The 15,084-nt window shown below is 31.5% G+C and overlaps 1 protein-coding gene across 1 annotated transcript in view; it reads right to left on the reverse strand.

Annotated features, from left to right (window-relative positions):
* LOC143064360 (receptor-type tyrosine-protein phosphatase N2-like) overlaps positions 1 to 15,084 on the reverse strand; it is a 141,065-nt gene that overhangs the window by 100,999 nt on the left and 24,982 nt on the right. Inside the window, exon 2 of the mRNA XM_076237128.1 lies at positions 12,701 to 12,751. Coding sequence (XP_076093243.1) covers positions 12,701 to 12,751 — 51 coding nt within the window. The remainder of the gene's footprint in view (positions 1 to 12,700; positions 12,752 to 15,084) is intronic.

Here is a 15,084-nt window from a genome sequence, read left to right on the forward strand (position 1 = left end):
GATCTCATCTAACTCAAATTTTTTCACACAAGTGAATCAGAGCAATAATATTTCAATGTTACTTGAATACCAGGGTGAAAATTTGATCTCAAAAATTAAATTCTTAATATTATATTTCAAGACATATCTCTCGATTCTAAATCCAATTGAGAATGGAAATGGGGAATGTGTCAAAGCGACAACAACCTGACCATGTTCAGAAGTAAGTGTGAAACTCTTTGAATAGATAATGAGTGAGGTTTATCAATAATATGGTAGAAGAATTTATTGTTTGTTATGCAAGTTTTAATGGATTAATCAGATAATTTCTAAGTGTGTTGGTTCTTATAGCTGACAGAGTTAAACCTATTTGGTCATTAAATTCTATAAGTAAATTATTAGTTGATGCAAAATTAATGAAATTTGATGACCGCAATATATTTAATATAACTCTTACAAATTTGTTATAGGTTATCTATATCAAATACAATACATGTAATGTCTATACAATAGGAATATTCTGATAGTTGCATAGATTTTCAAGAATTATGTCCCTTAGACCAGAGATGGTTCCATGATAACATTGATTTTTGAATTATAAAAAGTAAAAATCTCAATATAACAAAGAAAAAATAATCCCAAGTTAATCCTGCGATCTTAAGATAATTATTCAATTTACCAACTCCTGCCTTTAACACAAAGGACTTTCACAGATATTTTTGATTGAAAAATCTTATTGTAAAGCCTCAAGGAATTATGACTACTAAATGTCTTAAAATGTGAAAGAAGAAGTTCTACCAAGAAAATAAGATTCCTTGAGAAGCGAGAAAGAAGGCTACAGAAAAATGTTTTTTACTAATTGTCAATGATTTATTTTTTAGATCCTCTATTAGCTTTGCATGTAATTTGTTCAAACGCATTATTCTTAAAAAAATGTTACACAGTTAAGATGAATTATAGTATTTCATTTTCAAATTACAGAAGCATTGTGGAGGGTTCCAGCAGGCAAAGTTATACTTGGAACAATACTCTATCAAAAATATTCTCTTCTTACTGGATAAAATGAAACTAGTTTTTAATTTCCTAATGATTGAATGTATGTTTTTTTTAAAAGATATCCAAAAAAAAAATTTCTTATCTATCAATTGCTGAAGTGACCTTGACCTAGTGATTTTAAAAATCGCTGTTATAATTTTTTATCTCAAGGTGCATTATCAATCAAAAACCTATCAAGATTAAATGATGGATCACTCATTTGTTACTGTTTGAAAACAAAAGTTTCCCAAAAATTACAGTCTATTCATAGGTGTTGTAATCTTGATTTTGACATGAACCATCATGAAGACACAACATGTTTAGGTCTAATGATCTTTCCAAGGGGCATTTCAAGTAAGGTTTGGCGCTGGTTTGACAATGTCATTGGTTTTAAAGATGACATACAGATACAAAAATTTGCCTCATTTTCAGTCTATCGGTTGCTGCTGTGGACTTCAAATCATTAAGGGTCTTTTATCCTATGAGTCATTTACAAAACAAATTAGGTAAAGGTCTAATATTGCATTCAAAAGATTTTATCATGTTTGTTGGGTAACCAAAATGTTGATTTCCAACTTAACTGGACTCCTGGATGGAATTCATCATTTTGTAATCTATGTTTGACTATGTATCAACTAGGCTTAAAATATTTATAATTTAAAAGTATCCTAAGCAATAAAAAAATCTTCCTTCTATGCAAATCAACATCTTGTTGTTTATATTCAAATGCATTGTTTACAATTTGGATGACACAAAAGCTCTAATCAAATCTTTAGAAACCATAACAGAATAATAAGATTGATTCATGTAAAGATCTTCAACTCCATTACACTAACTCGAGAGGGTAACTGTCTGTATATAGGGAATGGTTTAAATGATTAATCAGTTGTTGAAAACAAGAACAAAACTAAAAGTACAAGAAAAATGCTGATGCTTCTTCACTAGAGAAATCCAATTAAAATTCCCTTGCTTCCCCAATCTGAAACCTCATATATTCTCATTAGTACTGTTAACATTTCGTTTTATTTGTAAAAAAACAGTAATTTAGATCATTTCAGCATCACACATCAAATAGTCTTATTGATTCAAATTAATTACAGGTAGAATATAAGTGGGTAGTTATTCCTTCCTGTTGATCATAACCATGGCATTGATTGTTTTTATTTTATTCATGCTATAGAACCTTATGACTAAAATTCTGAAATCATCTTCATAACAGAGAAAATTCATTGAAATTCAATTAACACTCTGAAGACACCAGTCTTCCCTAAAGGCTTAAATTTCCTGGATGAAATCTAATTGTTCACTTTAAGAAGCTAGAACTTACATCAATTAGAAAATATCACATTCTACAGCACTTCAATCATGTGAATTCTCCATGATGAAACATCAAAAGTTACTGCATGAAATCATTAATTATACTGTAATTAGTGGATAAAGCAGCAAGACTAACAACAGAACTGCCATTCAAAGAAATGTTACATACAAATAAATTAATGCTTTTAAATTTAAAAAAAAATGACTACAGTTGTTGTTTTATGAATCTTTTTAAATAGGTCAAGGCCTTAAATTTCGATAGATTAATTATAGATTCCCTTCTGACCCTTTACAGAATTTATTAAACCTCAATTGATCCCTGCTAGGCTTGTCAGTAGCAAACCACATAACTATATAATACAAAACTCTAAAAAAAAATGCACTTCAATTATCAGTGGTTTGTATGCTGATGTTAATGGAAGCTTCTGAAATCAACTTCTTGACAAAAAGCTTGAGGATAAAATATAAAGACTTGTTATTTTTCTGTTATAAAAACAAGTTGCTTTCTTTAAAAAAAGAAAAGCAATACATGAACCTAAGACCACTGACTGCTGGGTCACCAAAAGATTGTTGCTGAATTTGAGTTTGCTTTTGAATTGAAATAATTGACTGTGAATAGAAGAAGCCAGTTGAAAGTATATATTTACAGCTTCTATTTGAATAGTTATTTTAAAGCTCAACTATTTTATTTATTACTTGGGAATGTACATATTTTTTCCGATTATAACCCTTTGGCAAATCCTAATTTCTACTAACTGGATGACTTATGCAATTTGCACAAACCTATCAAATACAAATTTTTGCACTCAGTTTGCTTTATAATCTGGATGCCTTTATTTAATCTATCATATCTTCATATTTTATTTCCTATATGAATGCCTCTATATTCTCAACTCGTATTTGAAGCTGTCTTTACTCGTGGTTGATGTTGTATGCGGTAAAACCTGTGGCATGCAATTGATTGGGACCTCTTATGAAGAGACTTATTTTGGTCTCATAAAACATCTCAAATTTTAAGGATTTCCTGATTTTACTTAAATCAATTCAAACATTCTACAGGGAAACTTGGTTTTGCGGAAGAATTTCTTAATTCAGAAGTTTATGAATACCTGCACACACTTTCAGAATAACCAATTTATATAAAAAGGTATGTAGATTTAAAAAAAATACCAGAATTAAAATGATGTACGCCAGACACGAGTTAAGTCTACAAAAAAAGCATCAGTGATGCTCGAATGAAAAAAAGTTAAAAGGCTAAATACATTACAAAGTTAAGGAATCTATTCCTTGGGTAGACAATCCTTAGCTTTTGGAAAAGGTCAAAGTTTATAATTGGACAGTGACTCAAAAAAGAAACAAAAGAGAAACAACTCGTGGTCAGAATACTGTTAGTAAAGATCACCGTGCTTGAAAGTCACATGTAAAGCTCTCTCTGCCATGTCCAGAATTGTCTTAGATAACAAATACGAAAAAAAACACTTTCAGGAGTGAATTTAATAGTATTGCATGCAAGCAGTATTTTAGAGCACGAAATAGTAAATAGAAAGTATACCACTGATGCTCAGGAAAAGAATAAGCATTTGTATCATCACATATCTTAATCTAATAGTTGATTTTGAATGTCAAACGGTCTACATTAAATGTTTTGACTCCGGATTCATTGACATTTTATCCGGAATTTTGTAGAACGTAAACCGATAGTGTGCTTTTGAAATGTGATCTATAATGTGAATGAATCAAGACGTGTAGGATAATTGGTCAACACTATGAATACAACTTTTCAAAACCGTACCATAGAACAAATATGTAGCTGCTATAAGGTTAAACTATAAAAACAAACAAACAAACAAAAATTGAATTGAAATTTTATAATAAACAAATGTTCCTGTTAGTAATTTATTTTCAAATTCTTTTGAATATATATAATATCAATAAACACAAACGTCAAGTATTTACGAATGAACATTTTATTTATCTATTGAATCTATTTTTAAATTCTAACATTCCACTATGTGAATAGGGCCATCAAGGGACCATATCAAAGACGTAGATAACAACCTGTTAAAGACCTGTATAAATGACCGAAAACTTTCGAGATATTTCGAGAATTTTGTTCTGACTTTTGGCCGAGAGATATCAAGTGGCCTATAGACAAATCCAAAACTCGACAAAATATAACCATGAACCCCTCAGGTTCATGTTAAAAAAGGTTCAAATAAACATGATAAAGGCCATTTATACTTATGACCTTCTTATGCACAGTGCATTAAGAATACACAGCAACATTATATACACTAACCAAATGCTACGCGGGGCATAGCTCCATACGACTACCGAGGTCGAACCCTGAACAGTTGGGGCAAGTATGGACACAACATTCAAGGTTGATACAGCTCTGAATTTGATTGTGATTAAATAGTTGACACAACATAGGTTTCTGACACAGAATGAATGTGGTCTAAGAACTTAAACTTAAAAACTTAAAATTTTAAATTGGATATTTACCTATTATGGTCCAATATCCAAAATCTAATTACCTGGTTAGATTCAGCATATTAAAGAACCCCTAGAATTCAAATTGGACAAAAATCTTCATTTATTAAGGACAATAACCCTTAAATTAGTAAAATTTTGATGGTTTCAGTCATATTGATATTGGTTTTTTTACCCTGTATTGATAATTGTTTTTGCATCTTACATTTTTTGACTGAAAACAAAAAAATTGAGATATAAATAAGTAAGAACATGAAAATTGGTCAATATTGTCATTAAAGGGCAATAATTCTTACATGGACAGTTTGGATATAAATGTATTGACATTCTTTTAGATTTCATATTGTTTATAATTTTGATGGATCACAATTTCTGCCTATTTATCAGAGTAAAGTTAACTTATGGAATTTTCCCAGTCTGTTCTGTCATTGATTTTATTTTTCATTGTACTAGCTTGCACTCAAACACGCCCCGTCTCAAAAAGTTGAAAAATCTGCAATTTCAATAACACATGCGGACACAAACATGATGGTAGTCTTACATATCAAAAATCAGCTCAAAATCTGGATGCGTATACAAAAAAAGTCTGTAATCTGTGATTTTCAACAATTTTCAAAATTGAAAACCCTTAATTTCGGAAAAAATTTGCAGAGCGGAACAAAACTTAAACTTGATCTGTAACTCATTATGAGTAACTCACATACCAAAAATCAGCCCAATATCTGAAAGCGTTTAGAAAAGTCTGTATAACTGTGATTTTCAACAATTTATCAAAGTCCAAAGCCCGTAATTTCGGCAAAAATTAGTGGAGCGGAATGAAACTTAAACTTGATCTGTAACTCATCATGGTTAACTCACATACCAAAAGTCAGCCCAATATCTTAAGGCGTTTAGAAAAAAAACTCTGTATAATGGTTTGTTGCGGAATGACAGTTTTCGGAATTACGGAATTACGGAAAAAATTTTGCAGAATTACGGAATTTCGGAATGTAGGACAAGGGTAAAACTATATGGCACCGACAACTTCGTTGCAGGGCCATAAAAAACATCCTATTCTTTATCTGATGATGTCACAATTACGTCATAACATGTGCCCTTGAAAACGATGAAAAGTACAGAATTAATGCAGTTTTACATTAAAGAACCTTAGTGAGCGCGCTCACATACCCCACGTCCCCACATTGTCATTGGAGAAATAAAATATGTGTAAGAAAAAAAAATTGTATAAGAAAAAAAAATTGAGTCATAATTTCCTGTCAATATGCACATCTACATAGTTTGTCCTTATTATCTACAAAGTTTTTATGAAATTATGTTGTGTGGTTTCAGAGGAGTTGCGATGACAAACTGTTGCAGAAGTACATTGAAACAAATAAGTTGAAAGGGGCGTAACTCCTAGAAAAAAAATTGAATCATAATTTCCTGTCGATATGCACATCTATGTAGTATGTCCTTATTATCTGAAAAGGTTTCATGAAATTCTGTTGTGTGGTTTGAGAGGAGTTGCGATGACAAACTGTTTCAGAAGTACATTAAAGTAAATAAGTTCAAAGGGGCGTAACTCCTAGAAAAAAAATTGAATCGCAATTTCCTGTCGATATGCACAACTACATAGTATGTCCTTATTATCTGAAAAGGTTTCGTGAAATTCTGTTGTGTGGTTTGAGAGGAGTTGCGATGACGAACTGTTGCAGTAGAACATTTAAGTAAATAAGTTCAAAGGGGCGTAACTCCTAGAAAAAAAATTGAATCGCAATTTCCCGTCGATATGCACAACTACATAGCATGTCCTTATTATCTGAAAAGGTTTCGTGAAATTCTGTTGTGTGGTTTGAGAGGAGTTGCGATGACAAGAAACAGGACTGACAGACTGACGGACGGACTGACGGACGGGTCAAAAACATTATACCCTCCGCAACCCGTTGCGTGGGGTATAATTATTGTTTCCATTGTGGAAACATGGTGTGCAGCCTAGAAACGACGAAGCTTTATTAAAACTCTTGACATAGTCTCACCAAATATAAAGTTGTTTTTTGTGTTCGCATATACTTGGTAAATCTAAAATTTGTTTTAAATTTGAAAAATCAAGAAATTTTTCAAAATATACAAATTGAAATTTCATCATGGTTTGTTGCCATGGTAACCTTATTAAACACAAAATTTGCTTTTAAATCCTGAATATCTGGTACCTTAGTCTAGTTATGACAAAATTAAGTATATGTATAACTTTAAAATTTGCAGTATTATTTCGGCCAAATAGTGGTCTTATTGACCCTGTTCCTTTCTTGGAAACAGGAAACAAAATATCATGTTATTTCCAACTAGTAATTTTTATTATTTTTACAATATCCTGGAACTTTTTAGATTTGTGTGCATTTAAATTATGATAGAATGAAAATAAGATTTTGTAGGTTGGGCAATTTTTTTCTATTTTGTATCATTTGATAAATATGATATTTTGGTTTACAAGAATTCAGTATGGCAAATACCTCTAAGTAGATTATTAACTTCATCAGATATTGAGAACTTTAAGTCATGTTACAATTATTAACAACATGTATTGAAATTTATATTTAGACTTAATTCCTGCTTCATGTTAATATGAACAGATAAGAGCCGAATTACACTATAATTATATATAGTTAATTCAATTATGATTTTGATTAATATGTATGACCATATACACAATAAATCAGACCGAATGGCAAAAACATCAAATAAGAAAAAGCCTGCTTTATAGTCCTTGAACATTGAAAACCTATATTGAGCACATACTTGTATCGAAGAATAGAACAATTTCATTAATAATTAATAAACAGCTGCGCCATGAGCGCATGATACGCCCGACGTCTTGTGTGGAAGTTTTATGCAATAATCATAAATAGTTTCTGAGAAAGTTTTAAGCAATTACCATTTATTGCTTTTGAGACACGGCGGGACATGTGAAACCCCCCCCACCCTGTTTTTTTTTTACAAATATCACTAAAATAAAATTTTGAATCAAACCAAAAAGTATACAGATCTTTAGATTAATATAACGAAGAAGTGTGTACAGTTTCAAGCAATAATCATAAATTGTTTTTGAGATACGGCGCGACATGTAAAAAAAAACCTCCCCTTTTTTACAAAATACTCAATAACTCAAAAATAAAATTTTGAGTCATCACCAAAAAGTATACAGATCTTTAGATTAACATAACAAAGAAGTGTGTAAAGTTTTAAGCAATAATCATAAATCGTTTTTGAGATACAGCACGACATGTAAAAACCCCCTCCCCCTTTTTTACAAAATACTCAATAACTCAAAAATGAAATTTTGAATCATCACCAAAAAGTATACAGATCTTTAGATTAATATAACAAAGAAGTGTGTAAAGTTTTAAGCAATAATCATAAATCGTTTTTGAGATACGGCACGACATGTTAAAAACCCTCCCCCATTTTTACAAAATACTCAATAACTCAAAAATGAAATTTTGAATCATCACCAAAAAGTATACAGATATTAAGATTAATATAACTGAGAAGGGTGTAAAGTTTTAAGCAATAATCAAGAATCGTTTTTGAGATACGGTGCGACACACCCCTGTTTTAGTTACAAAGTGCCGTAACTCAAAAAGTTTAAATCTTATTTTCACTAAAAAGTATACAGATCATTTGACCATCATAAAAAACAACTATATTAAGTTTCATGAAATTTCGATAAGTTGTTCTCAAGTTACGGTGCGACATGTTTACGCCGGACAGACAGACGGACAGACGGACGGACAGACAGAAAGACGGACGGACGGACAGACAGACGGACGGACACCGGACATTTGTATACCATAATACGTCCCGTCAAAATTTTGACGGGCGTATAAAAAGCTACAAGTGCCAGAAGGTAAAATAAATGCAACAAGTATAAAAATAGTCTTTTAAGCCAACAAATTGTTAAATATGAAGGTTACAGTATTCTTGTGTAAAGTTAACATCTCTAAAAAGTCCCAATATAAACCAAACAAACAATATCACATGATAATACCATGCAGTGAGACCAGGTGTTTTGACAGAAAAAGCATCATCATTAATAAATTGATCAACTGCAACACAGTTCCAAAGTTTGTACATGATAAAACCAATACTAATATCAGATTGATATAATGCAAACTATGAAAGATTTAATCCTCTTATGCCCAAGGGCATTACTTTGTAATATCTGTGTTTTCAAATATTTACAAACTTGTGCATATTACATGACATGAAGTGTTGAAATGGATATTCAGCAATAATGATAAGCAATGATAACTGATCTGTTTTGGACAGGAACTGTGGGCATGGTAGGGTTAGAGGGCTATATATTGTTCTTAGTTGCTGTGTATCATATTTGTTTTTTGTTCATTGTTTTGTACATCAATTAGGCCTCAAGTTTTCTCTTTTAATGTTTTGTTTTTCATTTTTTTAGCCTTTTATAGCTGACTATGCAGTATGGGTTTTGCTCATTGTCGAAGGTTGTACGGTGGCCTATGGTTGTTTATATCTGTGTCATTTCATTTCTTATGGAGAGTTGTCTTATTGGCAATCATACTACGTACATTTTCTTATTTTTATATTTAAGAAAAAAATTATAATACAAATATCACAAAATCTTAGCATTATCAATGATCCATGTAAATCAGGTTAAGGTCAACCCTGCTAGACCATCATGTTCAACTTACAATCAATCCACACAAGAAATATAACTGACCTATTTTATACAAGTATCTCAGACAAGAACAAATTAACCATGAAACTGAGGTCAGGGTCAAAAGATTCCTCCTGAAGAAGAATGTACAATCTACAATAGGTCCATACACCAAATACGGTTACCCTATTGTATGTTCTATCTAAGAAATAGACCAAAGGTCAATAACTTGACATTGACAATTAATGTCATGCTCAGATGATACCTGCCATACAAATATTAACACTTTTCAATTTTTCCATACACCAATTTTGCCCTAAAAACAGATATATGTTAAATCCACATATACTACTAATCCTATCCCAATCTTTACTGCATAATACATAAGGGATCTATTATTTAAATAATATGATGAAATTACAAAAAATCTATTTCTAAACTTCATTTATTGTCATAGTGTTGAAAAAACTAAAAAATCTATTTCTAGAGTGGCATTGTCTATGGAAAAAACTCAGCTAGAGTTATCATATAAATGACAATTTTTAACAAATAGCATGGACAAAGAATCGATAACAGATATATATGCCTTGATTATTGAGCTATAAATCTGATAGTTCCTGATGGTGACAAGCTCATCATTACAGTTAATGGTCAGGAAAGATTATGGTCTTCATCTCATATCTGATTTCAATTATTTCATTTCATCCAAACCTTCAGGTGCTAGATATTTTTTCCCAATTAATTTTGTCCTATTGATGTTCAATGCAGATGACATTTATTGATTTTCATATTCTGACCAACTTAAAACTCTAATTTCATCTAAAAAATGTCAGGGTAAGGAGAATGTTATTTCCATGATGTAATAAAAAATTAAATAAAACACTGACTTTCAGTTATTCCATTATCATGATTATCTTAAAATTATAAAACTGTCATTTCCTGAGGCTCATAACAGGATAAATTCCTTATTCAGAAGCTACCAAATTAATTAAAATTTCAGTTTACATCAATCAATCTAATTTAAATTTAATACAAGTTTTGAACATTATACATGGCTGTGAATGAAGCCGCTTTTATGATGTAATTTCTCAACAAGTACAAATACTCTAAAATTTTCTTTACAAATTATATACTTTCCTCATATCATTTCAAGTAAAAGCATCATGCGACAGAAAGCTGCATATTTGTATTGGTAAAATTGAGCCTACTTTGTATCATCTGATGGACTATTTTTTTCTTCCTACTAAATCCACTCATATAAAACAAGTGAAACTGTGAGCTACTGTTCACTGATGATACCCCTGACGCAAGTGGATAATTTTAATAGTGTAAAAATATGCAAGTGTTCAGTTAACAGGGAGTTGTTGAGTGATGAATCTGAAAACGCATCACACAGTATTGCAGACTTACATAAACCCTGAAACCAAATTTCAGAAATCCTTGTACTGTAGTTCCTGAGAAAAATGTGACGAAAATTTTCAACTTGGTTATCATGTGTAAAATAATACAAGTGTTTGGTAAACAGGAAGTTGTCAAGTGATGAATCTGAAAAAGCATCACACGGTATAGCAGACCTATATAAACCTTGAAACCAAATTTCAGAAATCCTTGTATTGCAGTTCCTGAGAAAAATGAGACGAAAATTTTCAACTTGGTTATCATGTGTAAAATAATACATGTGTTCGGTAAACAGGAAGTTGTCGAGTGATGAATCTGAAAACGTATCAAACGGTATAGCAGACTTATATAAACCCTGAAACCAAATTTCAGAAATCCTGGTAGTGTAGTTCCTGAGAAAAATGTGACGAAAAATATCCATGGGACGGACGGACTGACTGACAGACTGACGGACTGATGGACTGACGGACTGACGGAAGGACAGACAGAGGTAAAACAGTATACCCCCCTTTTTTTCAAAGCGGGGGTATAAAAAGTAACACAGTGAAATATAAGTACAAAATTAAAAACAATAAGCCTATCAGCCACTCCCATCAGAATATTGAACTATTGTAGTTTAGTGAATTTTGTAACCTCGCATGTATAGACTTTAAACAACTATGGAAATACTTTTCAGATTTCCTGTTGGTTTGTAAATTCTGAAGCAACTTGAGACTGAATATTTCTCTTTTAAAACATTTACTATTTTCAATTTCAAAGGATTTTGATTTTTTCTCTTTTAAAACATTTACTATTTTCAATTTCAAAGGATTTTGATTTTTCTTTTCTCTGCAAGAGAAGGGTCTTCAAATATGAATGAGCGTTCCTGGCCCTTACAAAAATTCATAAAAAATAATAGGGACATTCAAGAACATTTTTTTACTTAAATTCCTTTCTTAGTTTCCGATCAGTAGGAATAGTTTCATTAATGTAATTTCATATTCCATACAATTTACCCAGGACCAGAAGTAAATAATCATGATTGATAATGTTTAATCACACAATTCTACTGAACTCAAGTGACTGACTTATAAGATAATGCATTCCTATATAGAATGGCTATTCATAGTCATGCCAATTAGATAACTATCCACCAGAGACCAAATGAAGATGATGTTCGGAAAACCCAAAGAATTAGCTGTAAACTGCCTAACATTGTATTGTTCCAATTTTAACACTAAAATTGTACAGGTTTTTTTATCAAACATGTTCTATCATTCACTTCTGTCCTAACGAAAATTCTGTATGAGAACACCATGCAAGTCTTTGACAGTTGAATACCTCTCTTGACATATACATGTATAGTATCAGTAGCTTGAACTGAAGCCCTAGGCTAAAACTATAACCCACAATTTCATAGAAAACCTTAAAGTACTAAACATTTTTTACACTCACATCTACTTAAAAGATTCTAACAAAGTCAAAAGGTTCATGTAGATATACTACAGCATTTAGAGGTGTTGTAATGAAAAACATGGGTACTACATGATAGTTGGGTGTGTTCAACATCCCTTTCAGCACACTTTGGCTTTATTAATTCAGACAGTTTTTAGTAATTTGTAGAAGAAGCCACAGTACATAGTCATAGATAGAACCATGACCTCCTGCAGGTAAACTGACAATTCTTGTTAAAAGTCCTACACACCTGACAGAAATGGGGGGGGGGAGGGGGGGGGGGGTTCTTACTCACTACCGGTACTTTAGTGGTGAATGGCTTGAGGTCAATTTATTTCAAGTAAATTATGCAAATTCTTAAATGTTATTCTGACATCTTACCATCTATACATTCTTCTTCTGTACTGCAAAGATGTCTTGTATATAAACAACCTGAAAAATATACACAAAATGTAAACAATCTATAAAATTGTACACTAAATTTAAACAATATAAAATATACACTAAATGTAAACATCTAGATGTTAAGTAAAGATAAAACAGAAGTTATATGCATTGTACCCCTTTTATGGTTTGTTCTTATATTTAACTGTTACACCACTTTCCCAGTTATAGGGAGGGTATGGAGTCAGCAAATATCTTTAACTGCTACTAATTCTGTATGTGCATGTCCAATGTCAGGAGCCTGTAATTCAGTGGATGTCATTTGTTGCTGTATTCATATTTGTTTTGTACATAAATCACTGGCTGTAAGTTTTTTGTATTGTTCAGCAAATTTTGTCATTTTGGGGCCTTTCATTGCTTAATCAGCGGTATGGTTTTGCTCATTGTTGAAGGCAGTAAAGAGACCTACAGTTGTTAACTTCTATATCATTTTTATAAAATATACTATATTAGTAACTCATTAACATTGTACATGAAAGTAGTCCTCTATCATATAAAGATGTCCTGTAGCAAATTACCTGTTCAATAATTTAACAAATGTTCACAGTTAAAAAGTTCTACAAAGAACATGGTGAGTTCAAAATTTCCAAATAAAACAATAACATTCTTAACTAAAATGTGTTTACAAAATGATTAATAAACTAACAAGTTGAAAGTTCTAATTTTTACATCAGAGGCCCCTGAGGGGCCTCGGGTGTATTGCCATCGCCTACTTTTCAATTCGCGCAAAGATCAAAGAGATGCATATATAATTAGTTTTGGAATAATAACCGACATTATAGACCCGCGGACCTATATAGTGCAGAATAAAATTCCATATCACTTCTTTTAAATTCATGTTTTCAATGGATACTCAGTTTTTTTAATTTTTCTTAATGCAAAATTTATAATATGAAAATGTTTTGTCGTTAGAAATATTTGTATTTTAATCAAACGATCTTCAATATCAAAAAATTGTTGTTGCGGATAAATACCACGAGTGCGCAAGAGGGCAAGAGCGAGCGTGTAGAAAACCGAGAGGAAATCAATTCACACATTTATACACAGAAAGGTAATTATATTTCAATTATTTGATTTGGAGTAACCTTTTTAAACCGTTTGTAGCATATATTTGTCTATAATATTAACGTAGCAAAACCAGGAAAATTTAATCTGTCATAATATTAAAATAAATTATCAGGTCACGTCCCCCGCAGCCATTTTGAAAATACCAGCAGATTGGGTAGGAGTAACAAGAACCTGCAAGGCCTTTAAAGATAAGGTTACTATTTGTGTATTTTTTATAACAACAATTTGTTTTTATAAAGATCTCAGCAATTTTTTGAGTTAAATTTCTTTTCTTCGTAAATAACAAGTAGATTGATCACTTGGACACACACACGGAACTATTTTCTGTTTTTAAGATACTGTTTCGGATTTTCGCTTCTTCTCCGACTTAGTTTGTTGCATTAGTATATGTGAATATGTCCCCTTGACCAGGTTGGGAACAAACCCTCTATATGTTGATTATACCTGTATAGAGGGATAATCCTTCTATAGAGGGGTAAAATTATCCTTCTATAGAGGGGTATTTTTATTTAGACTGGATTTAAATCAAAATAGGGCAGAAAGGCATTCTCTACTTATTATGGCAGTAACCTGGAACAGTTGATGCACAAATTGTTGTACTTAATTTAATATGCACATGCCCACTTTGATGCTTATCTGGCTAAATATAAAATCTATTGTTCACCATGATTGAAAGCTGTGATGATCAGGTAAATTCTACTCACTTATGCCTCACTGAACAGAATTTCTATTGTTAGATTTAACATGAAATTTAAAGGTCAACTATTCCTTTTGTTGTTGATCAGGTGTTCAGATAGGTTTACAATAGATTGCAAGTTTTGTCACTTTAGCAGAAAACTGGTTATCCCAATATTTAGTAAAGTGCATACGTTGATGCATATAATGCTAGAGATTATAGCCAATATAACTAGAAAATGCCATTCTGCCCTAATTTGCTTTAAATCCAGTGCAAACAAAAATACCCCTCTATAGAAGGATAATTTTATCCCTCTAAAGAAGGATTATCCCTCTATAGAGGTATAATCACCATACAGGGGGTTTGTTCCCAACCTGTTGACTGGAAAATACGCGGAATTTGTAATGACTTTGACTATGTCTATGTAAGTAATTCTAATATATAATTATTGGTTGAATTTATTGTTTATATAATATTCAGAGAAGACTTTTTGTTCTTCCTATAGAGTTGGACTCTTTTTGAGTGTATAAAGTAAAATCAAGAGTCTTACTTTACACTGAAAGGTCAGAATTTGGGT

This window comes from Mytilus galloprovincialis, chromosome 2 (assembly GCF_965363235.1).
Source record: "Mytilus galloprovincialis chromosome 2, xbMytGall1.hap1.1, whole genome shotgun sequence".
Lineage (NCBI taxonomy): Eukaryota > Metazoa > Mollusca > Bivalvia > Mytilida > Mytilidae > Mytilus > Mytilus galloprovincialis.